The following is a 27,544-nucleotide window of genomic DNA, read 5'->3' on the forward strand; positions in this document are numbered from 1 at the left end:
TTTGGCTTCAAGGGAGGGAGACATTACAACTTGGGTTATCAAAAAAAGGCTTTATAGATGAGGAGGTGATTTAGTGGGGTTTGAAAGATAGGTTATATCTAAATGTGAACACCAGAGCATTGGATATCTCATGCAAAAAGAATGATATGAGTAAAATTATGGAGAGAGGATATGGAATGGGGGTATGTAGAGGAAGAAGAGAAAGTTTAGGTTGACTGAGAAACAGATATGTAGACCAGTGAGATAAGAAAAGTGGAGATTTTGCTGGATCCGATGGCACACACCTGTAATCCCAGCACTTTAGGACGCCTAGGTGGGAGGATCACTGGAGGCCAAGAGTTCAAGACCAGATGGGCAACATGTTGAGAACCCATCTCTTATAAATAAATAAATACATAAATAAATAAATAAGAAATGTGGGCCTTTCGTTAGATAAAAATATCTGGAACTGAAAAACAAGAGCTTTATTTCATAGAAAATTGGAAACCACTACATGTTTTTGAGAGGAGGGGTGGCATGAGAGAGGGAATAGTTGTATATGTTATGCTTCTTTATGATGATGAGAGACAGTTTTGCCAGAAGGGTCAAGAATTAACCTAGGCCATAATGAATGAAGATGCATTTCTAGTCATTGCAGTAAACTAATCTGACTAGAAAGGGCCCCAGTGAAACACTTGAAAAGTTTCACCCACTATACTAATGAAATGAGAAGACATGTTCCCAACTGCCTACGCTATGAGTGGAAAAGGATCGACTACAAGAATCAGAATCCCAAGGCTAGGTGGTGAATTCAAACTACTTCCTCATCACCTGTTAGTCAGGAATTCAGGCCAGGCTTCACTGGATGGGTCTTCTGCTCCACTCGGGATTGGGCTCATTCACTCCCCAGGTTTCAGCTGGTGGCTCCAATGGGCTGAGTAAGATGGAAAGGGCCAAGAAATTTTCACATTCATGTTTAATTCATTGATATGCCATTTCCCTCTATGTGTAGACAGCATGGGCTTCTCCACCACATAGTGGTCTCCAGTTAGTTATGCTTTTAATATGATGACTGGCCTCCAAGAGGGAGCTCTCCAAGTAGTGAAAGCAACAGTTAGGAGTCTCATAAGGCCAGTCTTGGAAGTGATGCAGTGTCATTTCTGTCACATTCTATCAATCAAAGTCAGTCACAGGCAGCTCAGAATCAGGGGAAGGGATCATAAACTCCACCTCTTGATGGAGGAGTGGCAAGATCACATGACAAAAGAGCTATTGGGAGGGGGTCTATTGTTGTGGTCTTCTCCAGAAACACAATTTACCACAGACGTTAACAGAAATTAATCTAGGGCCAATGAAACCTCCAGGGACCTGACAGAGGCAAACCCCAAACCACTTCTGTAGTTCAGGCCTCATGAGAGTCCCATGGTACACAAACCTTGTTGAAAATGTGCTTGTGATCAAAAATTACAAACCACATAGGGAAACAGGACACAAATACAGCAGAGAGCAGAACTGGCACACCGTGACTTGGAATAATGGAAGAAGATGAAAGAGATTTAGAAATAAACATGATTAACATGTCCAAAGAGCTAAAGGTAGAAAATATTAAAAAACACATAGGCATATTTGAAAAGTATGAAATTGAAATTATAGTGACAAAACGTATACTCATTGAAATAGAAATCCCAACACAGGTGACAAAGAATTAATGAAATGTAAGATAGACCTAAGGAAATTATTTTAGCACAAGTGCAGCACAAATAAAAAAGATATTAAAAACATAAAATATCTAAGGGATATTAAGATACTAGAAAGTTAAAATATGAGTTTAATCCATACATCTAATAGGAATTCCAAAAGGAAGGAATGGAGAGGATGGAGAACCAATATCCAAAGAGATAGTGGCTGAAAGCTTTCCACAATTAAAGAAAAACGTTGTTATATTTAGTAATAAGTCACAGCAAAATTTAAGCAGAATAAATCCAAATATACAACTAGACACATCTTACTGAAAATGCACAACATCCAAAACAAGAAGTAAACAAAGCTCCAGGGAGAAGAAAATAAGACATACTAACAATGGAACTGACTGTTTTCTCAGCAACAATAGGTAGATAATAGAATAATGTATTTTAAATGTTGAGGAAAAATAACTATCAATCTAGAAATCTTTGAAGTATGCAATTGCTGTTAATAATTAAGGCTAAATAAACCCATGTTGTAAAAAAGACAGAAATCCATCAGATCAGAATTTTGTTATTTAACTTTACTGAAACATGCTTTATATACAATAAAGTACAGCCGTTTTAAGAGCACTGTTTGATCATACTCTTGTAACTACCACCACAATCAAGATACAGAACATTTGTGTCACCACGAAAGGTTTCCGTCATCCCTTTCCCAGTCAATTTCCCCACCCCATGCTTGGCCCCAAGTAACCACTGACCTGCTTTCTGTCACTGTAAATTAGATTTATTTTTTCAAGAGTCTTTTTAAAAAATGCTTTTAGACTGCATGTAATCTTTGTGTCTGGCTTCTTTCACTCTGCTTAATGTTTTTTGCGATTCATCCATGTTATGTGTATCACTAGTTTATTCCATTGCACAGAAAAGAAAACTGATGCTTCAATATTAATTCCAGACAAAAGAAAACTTAATCAGAAAGTACTATCAGGGCTAAAGAGGGGTTGTATATAAGAAAATTACACCAAAAGAGTAAAATAAGTATGAATGTATATGTTTCTGACACTAAAACCACAAAGCATTTAAAGTAAATCTGATAAAATTACAAAGAGAGTCCAGGTGCAGTGGCTCATGCCTATCATCCTAGCACTTTGGGAGGCTGAGGCAAGAGGATTGCTTAAGCCCTGGAGTTTGAGACCAGCCTGGGAAACATAGTGAGACTCTGTCTCTACAAGACATTTTTTAAAAATTAGCCAGGCATGGTGGTGCATGCCTAAGTACCAGGCTGAGATGGGAGGATGCTTGAGCCCAGGAGGTTGAAGCTGCAGTAAGCTACAATCGCCACTACACTCCATTCTGGGTGATAGAGTGAGATACTGTCTCAAAAAAGGAAGAAAAGAAGGTAGGAAATTTAAAATAAGAATGGAGGCTTCCCTGATAAAGTCATCAGTTAGTTGACTGTTAACACTGTTATATGCTTAATCATGCTAGCAAATCAAAGCATAATCATGCTGGCTCTTCTAGAAACAATATTAGTGGAAAGGGTATTGATATGAAGGAGTTAACACTATTCATTATTTTCTAGGCCATTGGTAACCATGATTTTGCAGAAGATTTAAAAACATTGGATCGCTTTCCCTTTACCATAAAATAAAGACCAAAATGACCAAAAAAAAATAGCATTAACTGAGCACTTGTCATGTGTCAGGCAATATGTTAAACACTGTACCTGCATTCAATACATTAAACACTGTACCTGCATTCAATACGTTAAACACTATACCTGCCTTCCATACGTTGAACACTGTACCTGCCTTCCATACGTTAAACACTGTACCTGCCTTCAATATGTTAAACACTGTACCTGCATTCAATATGTTAAACACTGTACCTGCATTCTCTCTTCACTTCTTGCATCAACTTTTTCCTCAGTTTCATGGAAGGAAAACTGAGGCTCACAAGGAGTGGCTAGTGAAGAGCAACATCAGGACTTGAACCCGTGTGTAACTCTAGAACCAATTCCTAATCCTACTAGACCATACATATTATGTCAACTCAACACCAGCAGTTTACAAATTTCCACCATTAACTTTCCCTTCTGACAGCAGAACACATTCCTGACCCGAATCCCTACTAAGCCACCGGCCAGTTCATTCTTATTCAAACTGTGGAGCAAACACTCAGCTGGATTATTTCTCACGTAAAACTTTCCATCTGCAGAGAAGCAAGACAGGCTTATTTTTTAAAAACCAGTCTCCCTGGGGCTGGCCATGTGATGGAAGTGAGAGGCAGCGGGGTACCCTGGCTGTGGCTGACAATGAAATGCTGGAGATCAGAACTGGGGAATGACGTGCAGACACAGCACATCAAAGCCACAATGAGTGGCCTGGAAACAGGCAGCTTAGCGTCACCCCGCTCCTGCTGCTGCCGGAGGAAGGATGCTGCAACGGTCCTCACTTAATCGCTCTCTGACTGCCAACAACCACAATAACCAATGCCTTGCACTGAATTTTCATGGACCCTTGTTTCCTGTGACCTCAATCTTACCTTACCCCCTAGATCATCTTGCAAAAACAAGGTATATATTTTTTAAAGGAAGACACACTGGAGTTCTCATATGGACTTTAGAAAACCGTAAAAACTAGACCCTGAATGAATCTCCATGTTTGTATGTTACCTCGCCTAATCATAGGTTTATGAAATCAGACCTTTTCATAACCTGAATTATGTCTTACACGAAAGAATAGAAAAAAATAACTCATTGCTATTCTGCAGCCAGCTTGCAATTTTCTACAGAAAGATTATGAGAAGATATAACATTGTAGGGACTTACATAAAACACAAACCTAAAAGATAAACATTACCTTAGCTTTTGCCAAACACTGTGTATATTGGTCACCTAGTATGAGGCCTGGCATGTGGTTGGTGCTAAATAAATGTTTTGTGATAACAATGAGTAATTATGACACTTTAAAAGGCTTGAAGCAAAACTCTCTGTTGAATTAAGTGAAATGAGTGCTATACTGTGTTTATATGAGCAAAATAAATGGACAAATGAGCAATTGTTAAATGAATTTAATCAACCTGGATCATAAACTACCTAGGTTCAAATTCCCATTATTTTGTTTGACATTGGGCATATTAACTGTACTTGTCTGTGCCTCAGTCTGCTCTGTAAAATGAGAATTATAAGGCTATCTGCTGGGGTTGTCATGAGGATTACATTAAATGACACATGTAGGCATGTGGTATGGTGCCGAGCATGCAGTGAGCACCTGGCAAATGTTGGCTCATGATTTTATTATTATTTCTCTAGGCCACTTTTTCAATTGTTTTACCTTTATGAATAAAATGTAGCCATAGCAACTTCAAATGACTTTTTTTTTTTTTAATAAGAGGCCTCTAAACAGTTAAAACCCCAAAGCTGACTTTCTTCCTGTGGTTAATGTGACGGTTAGTGTGGCCCAGTGTTTCACCAAATATTAACTTTTATTCTTTCCTCTCCTCACCAAAGACACTTGTCCTTAATGAAAACAGAAAACTGATTTCCTAATTAACATTTTCAGAAATATGGCTTTATTATGCACCACTTTTAGTCAAAATAGATAGCTATGTCAGAAATGTTCTCATAGACAGTGGGCTAAAAGCAGCTTTGATTTCAGTGTCAGAAGGACTAGACAGTAGGTTTTAGAGGGAAGGATCTGTCTCTCCACAATTGCTGTAGCTTAGGTGCTTGGCACAGAGGCTGGCATATGCTAAGCACCCAATAAGAGAATATGTAAACTTCTAGTTGATTCCTCTGTGTCATAGCAAGTGGCTCTCTATGACTTCATCCTCCAAAGATCACGTGGTGTCATGAGAAGAGCCTAAATCAAGCACACTTGGCTTTAAATCTCCAAACTTTTACTAGATCTACGGTCTTCAGCAAGATAATCTTTCTAAAGCCAGCCACAGTTTTCCATCTGTAGATGGGGCAACTCTTATAGGATTTCAGCAAGAGTTAGTGATAACAATGGTAGCTTGATAGGGATAGTATTGAATCTATAAGTTACTTAGGGCATTGACTTTCTTCAAAGAATTAGAAAAAACTACTTTAAACTTCATATGGAACCAAAAAAAGAGCCTGCATGGTCAAGACAATCCTAAGCAAAAAGAACAAAGCTGGAGGCATCATGCTACCTGACTTCAAACTATACTACAAGGCTATAGTAACCAAAACAGAATAACACTGGTACCAAAACAGATATATAGACCAATGGAACAGAACAGAGGCCTCAGAAATAACACCACATATCTACAACCATCTGATCTTTGACAAACCTGACAAAAACAAGACGTGGGGAAAGGATTCCCTATTTAATAAATGGTGTTGGGAAAACTCGCTAGCCATATGCAGAAAACTGAAACTGGACCCCTTCCTTACACCTTATACAAAAATTAACTCAAGATGGATTAAAGACTTAAATGTAAGACCTAAAACCGTAAAACCCTAAATAAAACCTAAGCAATACCATTCTGGACATGCGCAAAGACTTCATGACTAAAACACCAAAAGCAATGGCAACAAAACCCAAAGTTCACAAATGGGATGTAATTAAACTAAAGAGTTCCTGCACAGCAAAAGAAATTATCATCAGAGTGAACAGGCAACCTACAGAATAGGAGAAAATTTTTGCAATCTATCCATCTGACAAAGGGCTAATATCCAGAATCTATAAAGATTTTAAGCAAATTTACAAGAAAAAAACACCACCATCAAAAAGTGGGCAGAGGATATGAACAGAAACTTCTCAAAAGAAGACATTTATGCAGTCAACAAACATATGAAAACAAGCTCAACATCACTGATCATTAGAGAAATGCAAATCAAAACCGCATTGACATACCATCTCATGCCAGTTAGAATGACGATCATTAAAAATTCAGGAAACAACAGATGCTGGAGAGGATGTGGAGAAATAGAAATGTTTTTACACTGTTGGTGGGAGTGTAAATTAGTTCAACCATTGTAGAAGACAGTGTGACAATTTCTCAAGAATTTAGAACCAGAAACACCATTTGACCCAGCAATCCCATTACTGGGTATATAACCAAAGGATTATAAATCATTCTACAATAAAGACACATGCACACATATGTTTATTGCATCACTATTCACAATAGCAAAGACTTGGAACCAACCAAAATGCCCATTAATGATAGACTGGATAAAGAAAATGTGGCACATATATACAATGGAATACTATGCAGCTATTAAAAAGGATGAGTTCATGTCCTTTGGAGGGATATGGATGAAGCTGGAAATCATCATTCTCGCAAACTAACACAGAAACAGAAAACCAAACACCGCATGTTCTCACTTTTAAGTGGGAGCTGAACAATGAGAACACATGGACACAGGGAGAGGAACATCACACAGGGGCCTGTTGGAGGGTGGGGGACTTGTGGGGAGGAATAGAATTAGGGGAAATACCTAATGTTGATGATGGGTTGATGCTGTAGCAAACCACCATGGCACGTGTATACCTATGTAACAAACCTGCACGTTCTGCACATGTATCCCAGAACTTAAAGTGTAATTTAAACAATTTAAAAAAAAACTACACACACAATAAAAAAAGGAGTGATAACTAATGTAAATACTTCTTGGACATAATAGTGCACAATAAATGGTATCTTTTTAAATTAACTTCCTGAAGATTTTATCATCCATGAATTCATCTACATTTTAGTTGAGTCTATTTAAATCATGCTTCATCGTTCTCACATTTTTCTATCTCATGTGTTAATGCAGAATGGTGTAGGGTAATGAGCTTACATTTTGGAAACCCACAGATCTGGGTTCAGAGCCATCTCTGACACATAGGGAGACGGTTCGCTCCAAGGGAGGCAAAGACAGAAAAAAAAGACCCTAACCTATTATTTACTAACTCAGCGACCTTGAGCAACCAAGGACTTAACTTTCTAAGCCTTGATTTCTTAAATGGAAATGATAGTTTAACCTTAACCCATAGGGTTGTGATAAGGATTAAATAAAGGCTCATTAGGGCTTTGTTTTATCTTCATGTCTCAGAGAGAACCAAGTGCAGTGAACACCTAAGGTAATCAAAAATGGGGGATGAAGAAATCATTAAATGAATAAATGAATGAGAAGGAAGAAAAGGTGAGGGAGCAGGGAGGGAGGGAAGAAGGAAGGAAAGAGCATGCCCTACAGATACTTCAGGACATAAGTACCTTACTTTGAGCTTTTTCTTTTAAAACGTAGGGTAGCAAAATCTTGAGGGCAAATCCTGAAAGAACTCATTTGTAAAAATTAGCACTTCCTATAAGCCTGTCATATCATCCTTACCAGACCTCATTAAGCATCTAGAATACCTTGGAAAAGCACCAAATTCCAAATCATAAAAAAAATAGGAGAAAACATTCCCAAAGCAAAAGGATTCTTTTCTATCTTCCCAAGCATCTGTTCCTTCATACTGAAAGATTTCATGCAAAATATATTTCATGTAATTCAAATAATTAACAGAAACAAATATTAAACAAGTTACAGTAGCAAATAATAAATCTCTTCTGATTTCATTACTATTGTTCTAAGCTTGCAATAGATATAAACATTCTTGTACCCAAATTGCCGGCAAAATTAAGAATGTATTACCAGTTTTATTAGAAATAATTATTTGGAAGGAAGAACTATTTGATTTTTTTTAATCATTGAAGAGCAAAACAAGCACTTAGAACTGTGTATTTTTTTAATAAAAAGAGCAAAAAAGGAGTTATTGAAATCAATTAAACCTTTTTTGTGGTAGAAAGGGAACATCCAAAATGCACTGAAAATAGTCTATTTTGAGCAGTCATAGTTTTCTTTTTTCTTAAACATATCAGACATAGATTTCACAGCTCATAATTAATTCCCAGTGCCCACATCACCATTAATTTTTAATCAAAGCAGAGCTGCTGTGAGTGCTACTGCTATTTCACCAAGATTAGCAGGGGTTTGCTTCCAGAATGAGAAACCATTATTGGTTCTGCATAACAGAGACTGATATCTACAAGGATAGCCAGATGCACCCCGCAGTTCCAGCTAATTACCCACAGGTGATGGGGACCAAGCTCTGTGCCTTGACACACACACATATAAACACACACACACACACACAAATCTAGTTTCACAGGCTAGGGATTTGGGGTTTTATATTCTTGGCAGTGTTAGACTTAGAATGTATATATTGTTAAGAAGCATTTCCTCTATATGTATAAAGGGAATTTTCCACAATCAATTTACTATCCTTATGTTCATAAACGTATGTGTACAGGAACGCCCCAGAGAGCACAGTAACCTTGCACCAGGGAGTAAATATGATACAAGTTCACGGAACTTTTCTGACATAAAAATCACCAGACAAGGAAGTTATTTCAATGTGGGTTTAAGAGGGCCCCAGGCAAATTATTCTCAAATCCAACATCAAACAACACAAGGCAAAACCAGAAGACTAATGCTCAATTTCAAATCGGCTAAGTGTTCTAAGTAAAAACAAGTACTATCAACTCAACAGAAACCCTGCTGCAAGGAAATTAGGTTTAATACCTTTGCATAAAAGGCACAACTTGGTCATTTAGATTTAAACAACTATAGAAAGTCCAAATTAATTTCTTTCTGGAAAAGTAATGTCATGTTTATTGAAACCCAACAAAATGTCTAATAAGAGAAGATTAAATCTGGCAAACAGAATATAAATGAAAGCCAAACTGTTTTAACATACATGATGAGATATTTACACACATGCATATACACAGATATATCTTAAAGATATACACAAGTATATGTCAAATATATATATATGCTCATCAGAGATTTTTCAAAATAGAAGAATTAGTGATCATTTTAATTTTTATGTATTATTCTCTTTATTTTACAAATTCTTAAAATGAACATATATTGTCTTTACAATAAGAAAAAAAAAAATCTGGGATCTCCCAGAAGAGGAAAAAGGCTGATGTTGGGAAGGTGGCATGCATGCACAATCACCAAGGGAGGAGCCAGCCTGGGAACAAAGCAGACACAGAAAAGTACATGTACTTTTTGAGGGAGGAAAATATGGCAAAAAAAAAAAGGGCCACTGGATGAAGCTGACCCTGAAGGTTACCCGAACTTGAATTTCCAGCTGTCAATACATTTCCTTATTGTTTAAGCTCATCTGGGTTAGGTTTTCTATTGATTACAGCCCAAAGCTCCCAAATAAGGTACACTGGTGAAACAGATCTCAAACCTACCTCGGTCTGAACCACGTCTGTCTAACTCTATAGCCTGCATCTCAACCACTATGCCACACTGCGTCCCCAGAATCTACATGAGCAATGAGTCCGTGGCCAACTAATTTGACTGGCCCTTCCTCCAAGATGCGTAATTTCCAGCTCCCCACTCAATTCCCCGCTTCTAGTTATACCACAGAATGAAGACCAGCCAGTCTTCTGAGGGTGTGGACATGCGGTGCCTCTTCCCTCAGATCGGAATCTTGCTCCCGTCTCCTTCCCTGGCTGGGCTCCTCTACTGCGTCACTCTCCTCATTGCCTTCCTCATGTTTCCTGGTATCACCTATCCCAAGTCGGGCTTTAGTTTGAGAAACCTAACATAAAATAGACAAATAGTGTTAGGAATAATCAAGAAAAATGAAACAGAAAGACATGGTGGGAAGGAAAACAGTAACCCATTTTCGTATGTCACTAAGAAAAATTTAAAGTCTTTATGTCAGTAGGCTACAGTGAAGAAAAAAACATGATGTGATCCTATTTTATTTTATTCAATTAATTCAGCCAGTATACACTGAACACTTTTTTAAGCTCTGGGAATATAATAGTGAGTACAACAGGATAGTCTGCCTTTTTGGAGTTTGCAATCTGTCTGGAAAACAGACATTGACCAATTAATTACACAAATAAATATAAATATAGGTGCCTTAAATGCCATGAAGGAGAGATGTGTGATGAAAAGTTATTGCGAGATGACAGTGGGACAATGGGTCAAAGTAACAGAAGATTTTATGTATATAAAATATAAAAATTAAAATAAATATATAAATTATATTAATGAAAAGAATTAAAATAAATATTAATTGAATTGATTACAAATAAATAAATAAGCACACACACACACACGTGTATATATATAGAATCACATACTTGGAGAAGCTGAGAAGGAGAGACCCAGGAAAGCCAGTGTTGTAAACTCTGGTTTGAGTCCGAAGGCCTGAGAACCAGGAACTCTGATGGTATAAGTCCCTGTGTAAGGAAGAAAGAAGACAGATGTCTTAGCCTAGGCAGCCAGATGCTGAGAGTAAAGTGAAACTTCCTCTACCTTTTTGTTCTATTTGAGTCCTCAGCAGGTCGGATAATGCCCTCTCACACTGGGGAGAACCATCTACTTTACTCAGTCTACCGATGCAAATTCTAACCTCTTCTAGAATCACTCTCATAGACACACTTATAAATAATGTTTAACCAGATATCTGGGCATCTTCTGAGCCAGTCACATTGACGCATAAAAAGAGCCATGACAATTACCTTGCAAGGGGAAGAGTATCTGAGCAGTATAATTCTGCCTGCTAGAGTACAGTGTAGTACATTCGACATGGATTAAAAGAAAAACAATAATAATAAACTAACCAGAGACTCTAGTTAGGCTCACATGTTTGTCTGGCTCTTTTATATAAGTATCAAGGAGCTTCCCTCTTTATATGGTTAGAGAAACACTACAGTCAACAGTGAACCTAGAATCTTCTAAGTCAAAAGTAAGACTGTCATTCTCACACAGCTGAGAACATTTTCAGTACCAGTGTGTCTCCCATCAGGGATAAAACTGAGAGACCTATTTTGTTTTATTGTACACATCTTATAAAATTTCACACAAACAATAAAACTGTAAAAATAATAGAGTGAAGATTCATGCATTTGTTATTCAGTTTAAAGAATAAAATATTTCCAATATAATTTAAAGTGTAAAGTACCCATTTGCTTCTCCCTCTGATCACATTCCCTTTCCTAATACTCAAAGGTAGCAGGTATTCTAAATGCACTGATTATCATCATCATGAGTTTCTTTATACTCACTATAAATGTAATATCCCTAAAGAACAGTCTCAATTTACATGGTATTATATTTTATACTAATATGAACATATTGTATACATTCTTCTACGCTTTACTTTTTCTGTTTATTGTCATACATGTGTGGTTCATTGTTGTAAATGTAGGTACATCCTGTCTGTTAATTTTCACTGCTGCATAATATTCAATTGTATTCATTCATTCTCTTGCTCATGAAAATTTAACATTTTTCAGCTTGAATCAGTCTATCCACATAGTATGTTTCTCCTCTTAAAATAACTGAATATTAATTTTGTCTTTAAACTTGCTTCAAAAACATTCTGTTCATTTCTGCATGATGTTATAGAATCTGCACTCCACTGGGGTGTCAAAAGTCTAGTTCTGAGATTCTGTATACGTCTGTGTCACTTATGGGTGGCTATTTGGTCTGTGTATATTGGGAATGGACCTGAGAAGTTCATCTCTATAGTGATTTTCTCTAGGACATCCTTAAATATTTTTTTTCTTTGCTACCACTGAAATTACAATGGCATACAAGCATGATTACTCCATCGACTCAGGAGAGAGGAAATGCTAGAAGCCTTTGTTCTTATATGGATATAAAGACATGTCAGAAAAGGCTATCATTATTCAAATTCATGACATGTCTTTCTTCTAAAAGTACTTTAAAACTATATAATTGAATTTATCCTGAAAGTACTTCTGGGAAATAGAGGCAATTTCAGCCCAATTTAATAAGTGACACTGAAGTTTGTTGGATCACCCCAAATCACACAGACTAGCTTTGATTCTTGCTCTAAAATGGCATATCTTCAACTGAACTGTCTCATACAGCTTTCATTTTTGATAGAATAGTTAAAGCCCACATTATTGTAAGTTGTGGCACTAGAAAAGCTATTTCAGCAACCGAATCGACCAAGGCTCCAAATCCCTGCAGACAGCTTTATCAGTTATGGTCCATTTGTCTGGCAATAAAAGAAACCCAATGGTGTTAACAATAGGGAAATTTATTGTCTCACAAAGAAAGAAGTCTAGAAGTAGTTAGCTGATTCAGTGGCTTATCATGGCCCTTGAAGAGCCAGATTCTTTTTTACTCTGCTCTCCCTTCCTCATATCAACATTAACCTCAGGCTGGTAGCAACATAGCTGCAGCAGCTCCAGGCATCACATCCAAATACAACAACATTCAGAGGAAAAAGGGAAATATATCTTTATAATCCTCTCTCAGAAACGGTCCTTGAAACTCCTCGTCTGACCCCACCCAGCAAACTTTGCCTCTAGTTGCACTGGCCAGAGCCATGCCCCATGCCTATCACTGAACTAAACATGAGCAAGGGGATGAGATTGTCATGTTTCTGCCAATCAGGTCCTCACCTAGAGGTGGGATTGGGGTCAGCTTCCCCTGAAATGCATGACTATGTGAGACAGGAGGAGATATCTAAACAAAATCAAGGTTCTGGTAGAAACAAAGAAGAAAGGATACGGCATAGGCAACCAAGAGTCCATCAGCATCAATTCTCTTTAAACCCCAGGCTATATACTAAGGATATAGGCTTTATCTCTAAGATTTCAGAGACAAAGAGGTGAATTCCAGTTGTTTTAGCCGCATAACAGATTTTTACAAACTCCAGATCCAACCCCCCAAAAAACAACCTACTTCAATCCCCCAAAATCTGTAGATTTGCAATCTCAATCAGCAAAGTGGATTATCAGTATTTGGTTATTCATAGGCCAAAATAAAGACCTTTGACCTGAGTATTTGAGTTAATTAACACTAAGGAAGAACATTTTGTGTTGTCTAGCTATAATGTGGTTTGAGGACTTAAGCCCATTGCTTCTAATGTAAAATGACAGACTAATACTCGCCATTCACTTGAAGAACTCGCTAATGTTCAATGTAAATTTTAAAGTATATGGAATTAAGTTAAATAGCTGGAAACATTTCCTTTCATTTCCTCCACTTTTTTTTTTTTCTTTTCTTTTTTTTTTGAGACAAAGTCTCACTCTGTCGCCCAGGCTGGAGTGCAATGGTACAATCTTGGTTCACTGCAACCTCTGCCTCCCGGATTCAAGTGATTCTCCTGCCTCAGCCTCCCCAGTAGCTGGGACTACAGGCGTGTGCCACTACACCCAGCTAATTTTTGTATTTTTAGTAGAGATGGGGTTTCACCATGTTGGCCAGGCTGGTCTTGAACTCCTGACCTCAAGTAATCCAACCACCTCGGCCTCTCAAAGTGATGGGATTACAAGCATGAGCCACTGTGCCTGGCCATTTTCCTTTCTTTCCATTCCCCAAGAATGAACTGGCCAAATTAAAAAAATAAATAAAGCAGACTTCAAGTAGGTACTTCAGATTTAACTTTGAACATACAGCTATCTTTTTTGAGTGACAGCTAGGTATTTGCCAAATGCTATAGATAGACACATCCAGACAGCCTGAAGGAAACTTGCCTGATCCAACAGTTTGCATATACATCTCTTTTCACATTCAAATGTTCTTAAAAATAAGTGGATTTTAAAATGATGCCAATATACCTGAAAATGCCAGTTAATTTTAGACAGAAATTTAAAAGACTGCCTGAATTTGATTGAGACAACTGTCAAAAATAAGAAAATACCCAGAAAATCTAGTAGTGAGGATCTGGGCAGATACACTGTAAAATCATCTCAATTGTTTCTAGTGCCAGATTTAGATGCCTGTTAACAACTCACGTCTTTATAAGGAGGCTCCAAAACTGCAAAAGTTTCCAATAAAAGGAAACTTCTGATGCCCATGTGAGTTTTCCATCAATTTCTTCTATGCTGTGATAAGCTTCTGTGAGTCTCAGCTACAGGCAGTGTTCTATTACACCCTTTCCCAAGTCTCAGGAGTTTTTCAAGATTTATTTGAAAATACATGTGGTCTTCTCACTCTGCTTTAGCATCAGCTCCAAGACAGTTCTGCTTTCATCTTTAAAGAACTTCAACGTGTATTTCTTTCAAATAAAGGCTTGCTGTCTTTAAGAATTCCAAAGTGTTTTTGATGTAAATAGGAAGAAATGTCTTTAGACATCAAGTAATGAAACCTGTAGATTTCATCAATGTCCATGGCAATTGGCTGTTTAAAAGCTGTTAATTTGTTTACTTCTGAACAAATTAGAGAAGAGATACCTGGATGGGAAACCCAGGTGAAATTACTAGATTAGGTTCCAATGCATTAAGACAGACTTTCCATGACTTCAGAGCCTGGAATATGATTTTAAGCCATTTTACTGGATAATTCCTATGATTCATTTTGCATTCAACCACTGTGTCTGCTTTTTATTTTTCCAGCACACATCTTCCCAAAACTAAATCCTATGTCTTCAATAGCAGACAGTGGTGAGAGAAACATACACCATGTGGCCTTCATGTGAGTCACCTGTGTTACAGGTCATTAAGGCATTTAGGGAGATGAGTGACAAATCAGGAGTCAAAGAAAGAGGTTACCTGGAATCTGGAAGCGCTTCTCGCTCTTCCACTTCCTCAGCTGCAATTCATTCTCTTCCTTTCGTTTACCTTTTCCCCTCCTTTTTCTTCTTCTTTGTCTCCCCTTTTCTGTCTCTGAAACATAGAAAAACACTTTTGAAAAGCATGTTACTCAGTTGAAAGAACAGATAATAAATGGATCAGTTACAGGGTTTGCAGTCTGCTCTCTCCCTCACCTCCCACGTGCACATCCCCCATCTACTAAAAACCAAAAGCCAAAACACATAAACACAACACAAAACAAAAACCCTTCTTGGGAAGAGCAGCTCTTCCTCTCTCCCCTCTCTTCCTAACCCCACCCCCATCAACTCCCAGGGAGGTTAGGAGCCGCATTTGGGTCACTAGATTTCACAAATGAAGATCAAGGTACTTGTGAGAAATAAGTAAAATAATGTACAGAATTAAAGAAGACCTTGGAAGGGAGAGGAGGCCCGGTAAGTCAAGAGCCACCCTCCCAGCCAGGCGCAGTGGCTCACGCCTGTAATCCCAGCACTTTGGGAGGCCGAGGCAGGCGGATCACCTGAGGTCAGGAGTTCAAGATCAGCCTGGCCAACATGGCGAAACCCCGTCTTACCAAAAATACAAAAAAAAAAAAAAAAAAAAGTTAACCCACGAGTGGTGGCGGGTGCCTGTAATCCCGGCTACTTGGGAGGCTGAGGCAGGAGAATCCCTTGAACCTGGGAAGGGGAGGTTGCACTGAGCTGAGATCACGACATTGCACTCAAGCCTGGGCGCCAAGAGCAAAACTTCCCGCTCAAAAACAAACAAACAAAAAAACCGAACCACCCTCCCCCACCCCTGACTGACTTCAAAACTCAGTTTGAAGTTGAGAGTTGAATCCAAGGAGTGAAGAGGGGAACTCAGGGAGGGGAGACATGCAGGCTCTATAGGCTGTGGAAGCACGTCTGACACATAGGAGACATTTAGTAAATATTATTGAATTAATTAAAAACAACAGGAGTGGAGACAAAAATCTATGTGGGAGCTACAAATTAGATATCCTTATTTTCTAAGAGTCCAATAAAGATTTGAATTGCTGTTAATTACTTTTGCTTGATGGATTGGAGTTCTTTCTGTGACACTCTGTGAGAGGAGAGAGAAAGAAATCAACTAGGCAGATAGGGCAAGGGTCCTTCTAACAAAAAGCAGCTTCTAACACAGAAAGGGGCCTCCTGTGTGACAGACAGCCATCCAGTGGGCCCCAGTAAGCACAGTCCTCTCCCTTCTTGGAAATACTCAGACAAGGAGGCTTGCACAGCTGGGAGTGCCTGCAGCAGCACTGATAAGAAGAGCTACCCTGGACCAGGAGAGTCCACTGTGGAGGATTCTGCCTCCTGGCCTTTTTCACACATGCGCAGTGGGAAGAGATACTCAACGTGGAGTAATTTAAGACTAAGGAGGCCTGGCGCGGTGGCTCAAGTCTGTAATCCCAGCACTTTGGGAGGCCGAGACGGGCAGATCACGAGGTCAGGAGATCGAGACCATCCTGGCCAACACGGTGAAACCCCGTCTCTACTAAAAAATACAAAAAACTAGCCGGGCGAGGTGGCGGGTGCCTGTAGTCCCAGCTACTCGAGAGGCTGAGGCAGGAGAATGGCGTAAACCCGGGAGGCGGAGCTTGCAGTGAGCTGAGATCCGGCCACTGCACTCCAGCCTGGGCGACAGAGCGAGACTCCGTCTCAAAAAAAAAAAAAAAAAAAAAAGACTAAGGAGCCCGCATGAGCACTAGAAAAAGCGGGGTGGGAACTGTCAGAAATTCGAGTCTTATGTAAATGAAACACCCCTCCCTACCAGCTTGTCTACAAAAACCCTTGCATTTCATTGTAAAATGGCAACCCATCTTTCTGGGATCCTTCTGTGTTCCCGAGAGCTTTCTTCCTTTCGCTTATTAAACTTCTGCTCTAACCTGATCTTTGGAGTGTCAGCATCCTTGATTTCCTCTGCCGTGATAACAAGGACTTCCAGTAACACCCAGACAATGAGGCTGGTTTCAACTCTTTGCCCTGGCTTTTATGCGAGTTATACACACACCTTGTCATCTACCACATTGGGAAGTTGACATCACTTGGTAAACCACAAAGCTGGTGTTAGAATGGGGTTTGTTACTGTTGTGGATGAGCATCTCAATGACAAGATACACTTGCTTTTTAAAAATAAATGTCTCCCTGGCTGGGCTCAGTGGCTCACACCTGTAATCCTAGCACTTTGGGAGACCGAGGTGGGCGGATTGCCTGAGGTCGGGAGTTCATGTGTGGCCAACATGGTGAAGACCCGTCTCTACCAAAAATACAAAAAAATTAGGTGGTGTGATGTGCGCCTGTAATCCCAGCTACTCAGGAGGGTGAGGCAGGGGAATTGCTTGAACCAGGGAAGTGGAGGTTGCAGTGAGCTGAGATTGTGCCACTGCACTCCAGCCTGGGCAGCAGAGCAAGACTCCATCTCAAAAAAAAAAAAAAAGTCTCCCCAAGAAAACCGTAGAATGCTTACCATTTTCACATGTTATTTTAGAGAGGTGATAGTGCCAAATCCCTTATTACATGGGTACTAAGTTATAGACTTCCAGATGGAATGTAAGAAAATACAAAATATTTTTGATGAAGCAGTAGAATGAAGGTGAAAATGGGTGAAATGTATTTATACTTTCAAGAATGGCAGTTGAACATCTGCTGGGTGCCAGACATTGTGCTGGGTGCAATGTAGCATTAGGAAATGTGGTTAGAGCATCAGAAAATCAGAAATTCTGATTTACATTAGGAGTGTGGTAAATGCATTTCTACCCATATGAAAATATAAGTTGAAAATCATGTAATTCCCTCCTCCCAGGAATGCTAACCTCCCTCTTCGGGGAATCTCTCTTCCTGATTCTAGACATGTGGAGGTTCTAAAGGGGGCTTCACATGACAGGGCTCCATTGTTTTGGCCACAATTGATGAGTCCAGAGATGGGCATCTAACCCAAACCAGCTAGAGATGTTGTTGAAGGCTTTGCTTCTCATTATGTAAAGAAGCTTGTTTGGGAAAAAAAAAAAAAAAAAAAAGGTGTGTGTGTTGCGGGAGGTGGTGTGCAAAAAGAAAAGAAAAGAAAATGAGGGAGAGAAAGAGAGGCCTCACAGAACAAGAGTTCCTATCTCCATGGGCCTGTGCTCAGCCACACCCCTGCTTTCTCCTGCAGACAACTGAACTGATAAGTTTCCATTTTTTACTAAGCTAGCTTGAGTTAGTTGTTGTTTTTTTTTTTTGTCACTAGTATTCAAAATGTTTCTAACTAATATACTCAATACATTTAAAGTGGTCTATATAAATGAGCAAGGGGCTTTGCTACACCAAAGAATTATTTTATGAGCCTTAACAAAATAGACTTCTGAAACCAAAGACTTGTTTAAAATCCCGAGTTTATTGCTCACTAGTGGAGTAAATTTGGGCTACTGCCCTTGAACTGTAGTTTCAGTACTACCTATAAAAAGCAATAAATACATACATTTATAGATACACATATATGTATATAACTTTTTGTCCTAAGGATCAAATGAGATAATATATATTAAACACTGTAAGTATAGTATAAGTATAGTTCACTCTATGAAAGGTGGTCACTGTTTTATACCCACTCTGATGATCCTGAATTAAAAGAAACAAAAGTTACAGACACGCTGTTGCTATACTGAAAGAATGTGGGTTGGAATGATTAAGGGAGTTTAAGAACATTCCTCAGTCAGATGGGGAGAGAATTATGGCCCTGTTAAGTGAGCTCTTGGTAATTATTCAGAGCAAAGTCAACAGAATTATTTGCCACAGAAAATACAGATAAGGGACCTGATAGAGTAAGTAGATTACCTCCTTTAGAGCTAATGCGAAACTATTTGGTAACATGAGAAAGAAAGTGGAAGAAATAACACTTCTAGAGGTAACTAATGCTTTTCTGAAAATTCCTGGGTTTTTTCAGGGATCTCAGCATATTAGTTGGACAACTTGATTAGACTCTGTGTAGATACTGATGTCTGCGCATAGTCAACCACTAGAGAAGGTGCACTATTGGATCACTGGAGAACTATAAAGAGAATCTTAACTATTAATTTATGCAAAGGATTCTGGTAAGTTGTCTTAGATGAAGAATATGGTGCTAAAATTGCATCATTTGCAATCCTTGGTTGTGTGTGAACACAGTGTCACACTTTCTGGATTGATGATCTACTTTTCAAAATTTGGCCAGTGGTTCAGCCTTTTGAAGTAGTTATAAAGGCATCATCACAATATCTAACCAAAGTGTAAAAGATCATCTGGGGCATCTGAGATTATTGCCAATTGAAAATTATAAAGGTGATCTGAAACACAGCTTTAAAAATGCTACTTGGAACTCCCAGATGTCAAATACTCCACAGGAGACGGAAAGTAAACAAGTAGACCTTTCTCTCCACAACCCATTTTCCCTCATCCCTACCATATGAAATAACAAACATCTTCAAATTACCTCCAACCAAAATGCAGCTGTTGTCTTCTGTATGTCACTTTCCCTGAGCCTCCAATGCTGCTCTCACCTCTAAAGCAAAGTACAGAAAATCGTTGTCTGCTTGGAGTTCCTAAGGCATGATATTCATCACCTGCTAGTATGGCCTTTATCCTATAATGTTGCAGGTACTAAAGTGTTTGTTGCCCATACATGACTTCAGGCAAAGTGCTGAGTGTATTCCTTGAGTCCTGGGACTTTGGACTCATTACACCTGTTGAATATTGGAGTTTCCTCTCACAGGATGGACATTTGCTCCCCACTGAGAAGTTGAGTACTGAGCCCTGGGTAATTTTAAAACTGCTCCACCTTCATCAGGACCTTTCAAAAAGTTTTCTTTGTTCTCATGTGGGTGTCACATTTGAAGATAACCAACAAGAAAACACTGAAGTTTTTAAGATAATTGACTTTCTCCAACTACATGGAAGACAAATAATTTAACTTAAAAAATAAGTGAGCCAGTTGTGATAGCCACGGAGGATGACAGTCTGGGAAAAAGATGGCTTCTCTGAGGCAAAGGGGAATGTGCCTCTCTAAAGCTATATGTTGCAGAGGTGGATTACATCAAATCTGGAGTATTACACTGAGATACTTATAATGTTTCATTAATCTGGTTTAACTCAGCATAGGCAATGTAATTTGTTTATCCAGATCCTAGAGTATTAACAGATTTGTGCAAAACTGAAGTTTCTAGGTTGATTTTGAAGATTCCAGATGTTCCATTATTTATTCAAAATGTCAAATACTACATCATATACAGTCTTGGGGTTAGGTTTTCATGTAAGGCTAGAGTAGGATAAAATATACTGTTATGTATCTTTTAATAAAAGAATTAACAAGAGAAAGATATTTGTCTTCTATTCAGAAAAACTATTTAGCACTCATAGAGCTTTGATAAAATTAGGATTGTCAGAATTGTGATTTCTGGAGAAACATTAGAATGATCCAAGCTTCACTACACACCTTTGAAATCAAGCTCCCAATGTGCAATTCCAAAGCAAGTGGGAGCTGGGGTTTGAAATCACTGTTCTAGATTAACTGCTTTCTTGTTGGAGAATATGCACAAGAAAAAAACCGGAAAAATCAAGAAAGAGACTAAAAAGCCTACCTTTGTACATTTCAGGGCAATAATTCTGTAAATTTGTTATCATTGGCAGTCTTAATTCCTACTCCCAGAATCAGCCCGGCCTCAGAAATCTGCATTTTAACAAACCTTCATGTGATTCCGGTCTTAGGCTACCATTTTCAAACATTTCCTGTGGGCTCACTTTAATAAGAATGTGGCTGTTGTTAAGCAAAATGCTTTGTGCTATGAGAGGAGAATGAGAGTTGAAGCAACAATATTCAAGGTATGCAGTATGGTTTCACATGCTATGATTTATTGATAATGATAAGTGATAGGTCATTCTAATCAGTCAAATTATCCATCAGCTATTAGTATTGTGTTCCAGCATTGAGCATCCCATGGTCTGTGGATCCCTTTTGACTCACAAGTTAGTTCCACAATGAAAGATCAGAGTTGTGCCCTGATAGCAAAATCGCTGGGGATAATGAGCATGCCATTTTCTCACTGACATTCTTCTATTAAATAATGTAGGTAATTTAATTTGTATGGATATACATTCTTTCTAAGGGAATTAAATATATTCCAACTCTCAATTTTTAAAGTAGCCCATAAATAGTTAATAAACTGATCTTCATGCCAAAAGGTTCCAAGAAATTCTTCACACATATCACCTCATTTAATCCTAACAACAGCCCTATGACATAGATACTAAGAATATTCTTATTTTACATATAAAAAAGCAAGGTGTAGAGACATCAAGAAACTTTGATACAGTCATGTGGCCAGTAAGTGCTGGAATCAAGATTTGAACTCACATCTTTCAGACTCCAGACTCATGTGAAAGAACTAAAGGTACATCCAGGCCTGGCTGATTCTCCCAAATTGAATAAAAATATGGGGAAATGGTCATGTTTTATTGCATGGTTAAGTTTAGACTAAGGAGCAAGAAAGCTGCTGCTCCTTTTCTGGACCGGGAGAGAATAATAGAGAGTGGTCTTCATCTGTCTAGTTGTAATCTATGGCAGTGATGATGCTTAGCAAGCAGTGGTTCACAGTTTAGTCCTCAGCCTGAGCACTGCCCACCATACACCTTTCCAGAGAGCATCACATGCATGTGTAATGGAAAAGCTCACATATAAGTAAGAGGGCTTCTTGTTTAATTTGAAGTATATTGCTCCAAATAGTTTTCTGTTTGTATATCAAATCATCTGGGCAGATATATGAAACTGATCGGTTGAGAATAGGTGGACATTTTTGAAACTCTCAAAGGCAAACAATGCAAGGTTCATAACTGTAAGCTACCAGGCAAACTGATGCCACCTCCTGGCAAAACCAGGACATTTTAGACTGTGAAATTACAGAGGAGGAACAGTCAGTTATGAATACAAAATGCTAACTGCAAATCACTTCTCTGGCAACCTCAACTACCAGAACATAGGCAGGAACTAGAAAATAATAATTTTAATTAAATTAATTAAATTAAATGATTTTAATTTAAATTAAATAATAAATTAAGTCATTTTTAAAAAATTGACTTCTGAAACAGTAAAAGAGAAATCAAAGCCCATGTGCTTACCTTATACAGGAAAGCTTAGCTGTCACTTAGGTATTACTGACTTCTACTTTAGAAACAATTTTAAGAATCAACCCAAATGCCCATCAATGATAGACTGAATAAAGGAAAGTGATACGTATACACCATGGAATACTATGCAGCCATAAAAAGGAATGAGATCATGTCCTTTGCAAGGACATAGATGGAGCTGGAAGCCATTATCCTCAGCAAACTAACGCAGAATAGCAAACCAAACACTGCATGTCCTCACTTGTAAGTGGAAGCTGAACAATGAGAACAATGGACACAAAGTGGAGAACAACACACACACTAGGGTCTTTTGTGGGGCCTGGGGCAAGGGGGAGGGAGAGCATCAGGATAAATAGCTAACATATTTGGGGCTTAATACCTGGGTGATGGGTTGGTAGGTGCAGCAAACCACCATGGCATATGTTTACCTATGTAACAAACATGTACACATGTAACAAACATGTTACACATGTAACAAACATGTTACACATGTAACAAACCTGCACATCCTGCACATGTATCCTGGAACTTAAAATAAAATAAAGATTGTTTAAAAAAGAAACAATTTTAACAAATTTGGTAATCAGCAATAAGTGGAGCAGATGCTAGTGTTAAGCACATTTATAGCCCCAATAATAGCTGTTAACTGATGGAGAAAAAAATCTTAAAAACTATTTCTAAAAATTCAAAAATGGAAAGTTACCACAGTGTGAGAATCAAAAAGGGTAATAGTTCAAAGTCCTGCATATCTCCTGGTTATAAGGGTATCACTCTACTACAGCCTATTAGATTCCACTGTATTACTGATGGACACATTAGTCATGGTCCACCAGAAAGTCATTCATTAACATGCTGCATACTGTTTAAAAGGGAGGGAAGGATATAATCATTTGAGAAAGCGGCAAGGGTAAAGACTTTTCACTGTTACCTTTTAATCTTAGGGCCATGTTGTTTTAGTCAGCTCGGGCTGCCATAATCAAATACCACAGACTGAGTAGCTTAACAGAAATGTTATCTTCTTACAGTTCTGGAGGCTGAAAGTCCAAGACAAAGGTGACAGAAGGCTTAGGTTCGTGAGGCCTCTCTTCCTGACTTGTAGGTGGTCTCCTTCCCACTGTGTCCTCACATGGTCTTTCCTCTGCATGCATGCGCTCCCCAAGTCTCCTCTTCTTATAAGCACACTGGTCCTTTTGGATTAGGGCCCCACTCTTACGACCGCATTTAACTTTAATTATCTTCTCAGAAGCCCTATCTCCAAATAGAGTCATATTGAGGATTAGGGATTCAAAATATGCATGTTGGAGCAAGGAGGGGCAACACAATTCAGTTCATAACAACATGAACATAATACTTACTCAAAAAAATGGAATGAGTTTGAAAATAAAAAGGCAAACATTATCCCGCTGCCTCCCCCTCCTCCAGTTTATTGAATGTCTACTATGTGCTAGGTGTATGGTAGTACTGGAGGAAGATTAATCACAATAGAGGGAACTCACAATAGAGTAGCAAAACGAACAACAAGCTGTTTTAATATTTAATTTCCTGGGAAAGTGAACAGTAGTTTTCAAATGATATTTCTAAGATGTTGCTGTATACAATGTATCAAACATAGTATATGAGGTATGAAGTATTCTGTTCTCTTTTCATCCTTGTCTACTTTTATTCCTCTTTTCCCTTCTTAATTATTTCTCTCCTCTTATTTCTTGCTTATATTTTCAGTAACTCTTCTTGTTCTGGATTAGGGCCTCTCATTTAAGTAGCTTGGAGACCACTGAAAGCTTCAATTCACTCTTGCTCATTTAAGAGAATTTAGGGCTCAGAAAATATTCTCACTTTTATCTCACGCTCTTTCTTAGGATGGTGGATAGCAAGGATTCTAGTTTCCACAAAGGACTTGCTTTCACCCCTTTACCTTTCCCATGTTATTAATATTTCAAATATCTTCTGCTTACCTACAGAAATTTATCCAATGAAGTATGATTTCGTAGTCAAATAATTCTATAAAGGGACTGAAGAAATGCAATTCTGGTTTCTCTCTTTGTTGTAAAGACCTACAGAAGGCCAAGAAGTCAAGGCAAGTGGTGACAATTTTGAGACCAGTATCTGCAAAATGCAGGGTTTCTGGCTTACAGAATCACTTGCCACTCTAATGAGATCTTAACTCATTAGCAAGCGAAAGCAGTTGCTGAACAGCTCTAGAATTTCAAGGAAATGTTAAAAGGAATATTTTTTATCTTTGATTTGTGAGTTAAGCTTCCTGTTTTAAATTTGTTTTGCCAGACAACCAAGGTACGCAAGGGAGGGCATAATCTCTGTTCTGCTGCAATAAGCCTCCTGCACACGAGACAACGAGGGATGGGTTATTAATATCCCATAATTTGTTGAAAGTATTGAAGCACAGCTTTATATCAGGTTTTTCTTATTCTTCTTCTTCAAACCTCTTGTCATTTCTCTTATCAAGATTCGACAGCAGTAGGCCCATAGCTCAACTGCCTATTTATACTTCAGCACAAGACTAAGAAAACGTTTCATCGCTATAGATAACTTTCTAAAAAGTTAGATTCCTATTTAATGTGGAAAGTTCAAGATTTGCCTGCTTAAAATTGTCAGTTAAGCAGTCACTGTGGAAATTACATTTACTGAGGGGAGAAGACAAGATTGAAAGGAGAGCAGATGTCATCCAAATGGCCTTCGAAGTAAATTTTCTAATGGGAGCATTGAAATTAATGGCCATAAAATGGACTTGAGCAAGTTCCAGGCTAATGACCAGCTGCAGAGTAAACATACCTCCATCCTGACCACCCCACCCTTCCTATTCTAATAACAGCTCTTGCAAGTAAAGATTTCCAATGATATCAAAATGTACCATGTTGGTTGGGATGAAAATAGTCACAAATTAGAGTCCTATTGTCAATTTGCATTCCAACTTCAGAATATTCTTAATCTGTTTAAATTTCTGGCTGTTCAGCTGAAAGACAAGCTCACCTTTTAAATTTGCTCAATAAACACAATGTTCTTGAGAGCTAAAATTTTAGTGATATGAAGACATTTCTGACTTGAAGGCTATTTTAACTGGAGATGTTTATCTTGCACAATGTCCAGGGTTTCAACATACTGTGCTTGATACATAAAATTCAGTGCAGTGGGGGCAGCTGTCCATGTAGACATTGAGATGTATGTTTTGCTGCTTCACTATTCCAAGGATAGTGTGTGTTTCATTGTAATAGATGACAGGGGAGGTGGGTAGCATCTTAAAAGTGTGAAGCTAGAGGTCATCTGTCTAGTGATTCCAAATCACAGCTTCACAGCTAGTTTCAGGCTGGCTGCAAAGGAACTTGCTAAAAACACAATGTTACAGGTCCCACCCCTGGGAGGTCCTGAAGTGGGCCCTACAGGTTTGAAGTTTTTTTAGGTTCCCTTGGTGATTATGATGTCTCATCAGGATTGGGAACCATTGCTCTAAGTCCAACACTTCATTCAATACAGGCAATTCTGTTCTGTCATCATTTATTCTTCCAAATCACAAACTAAAATTCCTGGGCTAATGGGCAAAATAGACACAAAAACAGACTACCGAAACTACATGTAACTTGGTAAGAAGGCCATTAACAAAAACACTGCTAATAGAAAAACACCAGCTTGGTTTTTAAAAGGTTAAATGCCTTTAAAAATGGATATAGTAAATATAAGACTTAACCTTGAAAGAAAGAGGGGAGTTGGTTTGATGGAAGAGAGTGTGAGAAAGGTTAAGTACTGAGTTTTTAAAAACCACAAATATTGGGAAGAACTGCACAAACACGTCCAAGTCAAAATACCTGGTTAAACTAAGCTAAGATGAACCTGGACAGAAGAGACATGGGATACCGCATTGTGCTACATGGCTGTCTGTTTTCAGCAGCATGAGGGCAAGTTACATTCAGCGAGGGTTGCTCAGTAGTGCCAAAGATTAAAGAGCTGATGTGAGCCCAAAATGATCCAACATAACATCTATGTTATACTAATATTATTCCACTAGCGACCAGCTAGATAGGCACTTTGTCACATTTAGAAACACATGTCATGATATCACAGATCTAAATCAATCATCCAGACGGCATGGCTACCAAATGTTTATTCTCTTCTACTGGAACACTTCTGCCTGAGATAGCCTCATCCATTTTTGGACAGCCCTCATAATTAAAAGCTCTTCTGTATTTTGAGCTAAAATTTATTTTTCTGTAGTGCCCATTCATTTGTCTGAGTCTAATTGTGTTTCCACATGACACAGCTTTTCATATACTCAGAAAGGCCATCTTCCTTCCCCTTTATCTTCTCTTTGCTAAGCTAAGCATCCTTCAATTTTTCACATGCTTATCACATGGCGTTGTTTACAGTCTCTAATCATTCACCCTACCTCCCTTTAAAATGGCCAGGGTTTTGGTATCTAGAATTATTCACCATAATACTCTGAATTTGGCTGATCAATACAGATACAACTATCAGGTCTTTTAGGATAGACATTGTATTTCTATGGAAGCAGAGCAAGCTAAATAGATTCTTGGCAGGAAAATGACATCATGGGCGCATATTCTACTTGCAATCATCCATTCCCTAACTTAGAGGGTACCTTCTAACCTCAAGGAACACCCTCCTTCCCCTTGGTTACAGAAACCTAATACAAAGCCTCTGTGGCTACCTGTTCATTGGCAGAGAGTTCTGCTTGGCCTCACCTTTCCAGGTCCTTCTTCATACCTCCCTAGGCAACAGCTATTTACGATTCTGGACTCTCCCTTGAAAATTAGATCATTCTTATCACATACCATTTTAGACTAGCTACCCAATTTTGGACTAGTATGTTCCTGAAAATATTTTTATCTCCCTCATATGGAGGAGAGATCATGCTCCTGATTGGAACCCAGGCATTCACATTACCTCTTACCAGTCCCTCGGGTAGCCATTCTGTCCACAAAAGAAACATGAATAATCTTAAAGCTCTAAACATGTTTTTAACATGCACTTCATTTAAATCACATCTCTCTAGGCTCAGCAATAGAGGGTTTTTTTTTTTTTTTTTTTTTTTGGCACACATTACTTAACTTAATTGTTGGGTAATACATTCATCCCTGTAATACTTTATGCTGT

At 38.4% G+C, this 27,544-nt stretch overlaps 1 protein-coding gene across 3 annotated transcripts in view; it reads right to left on the reverse strand.

Moving 5' to 3' along the window:
* Positions 1–27,544, reverse strand: part of LOC105482669 (uncharacterized) — a 75,497-nt gene that overhangs the window by 9,175 nt on the left and 38,778 nt on the right. For 2 of the 3 annotated variants that reach the window (XM_071071831.1, XM_071071827.1), the window contains exons 3-5: positions 15,231–15,344; positions 10,839–10,937; positions 10,106–10,285 (exon numbers count right to left, since the gene is read on the reverse strand). In XM_071071831.1, the coding sequence (XP_070927932.1) occupies positions 10,272–10,285; positions 10,839–10,937; positions 15,231–15,344 (227 nt within the window). In that variant the 3' untranslated portion in view covers positions 10,106–10,271. Of the gene's footprint in view, positions 1–810; positions 914–10,105; positions 10,286–10,838; positions 10,938–15,230; positions 15,345–27,544 lie in introns of all 3 variants that reach the window. The other variant, XM_071071829.1, reaches the window with a different exon arrangement.

This window comes from Macaca nemestrina, chromosome 1 (genome assembly GCF_043159975.1).
Source record: "Macaca nemestrina isolate mMacNem1 chromosome 1, mMacNem.hap1, whole genome shotgun sequence".
Classification (NCBI taxonomy): Eukaryota; Metazoa; Chordata; class Mammalia; order Primates; family Cercopithecidae; genus Macaca; species Macaca nemestrina.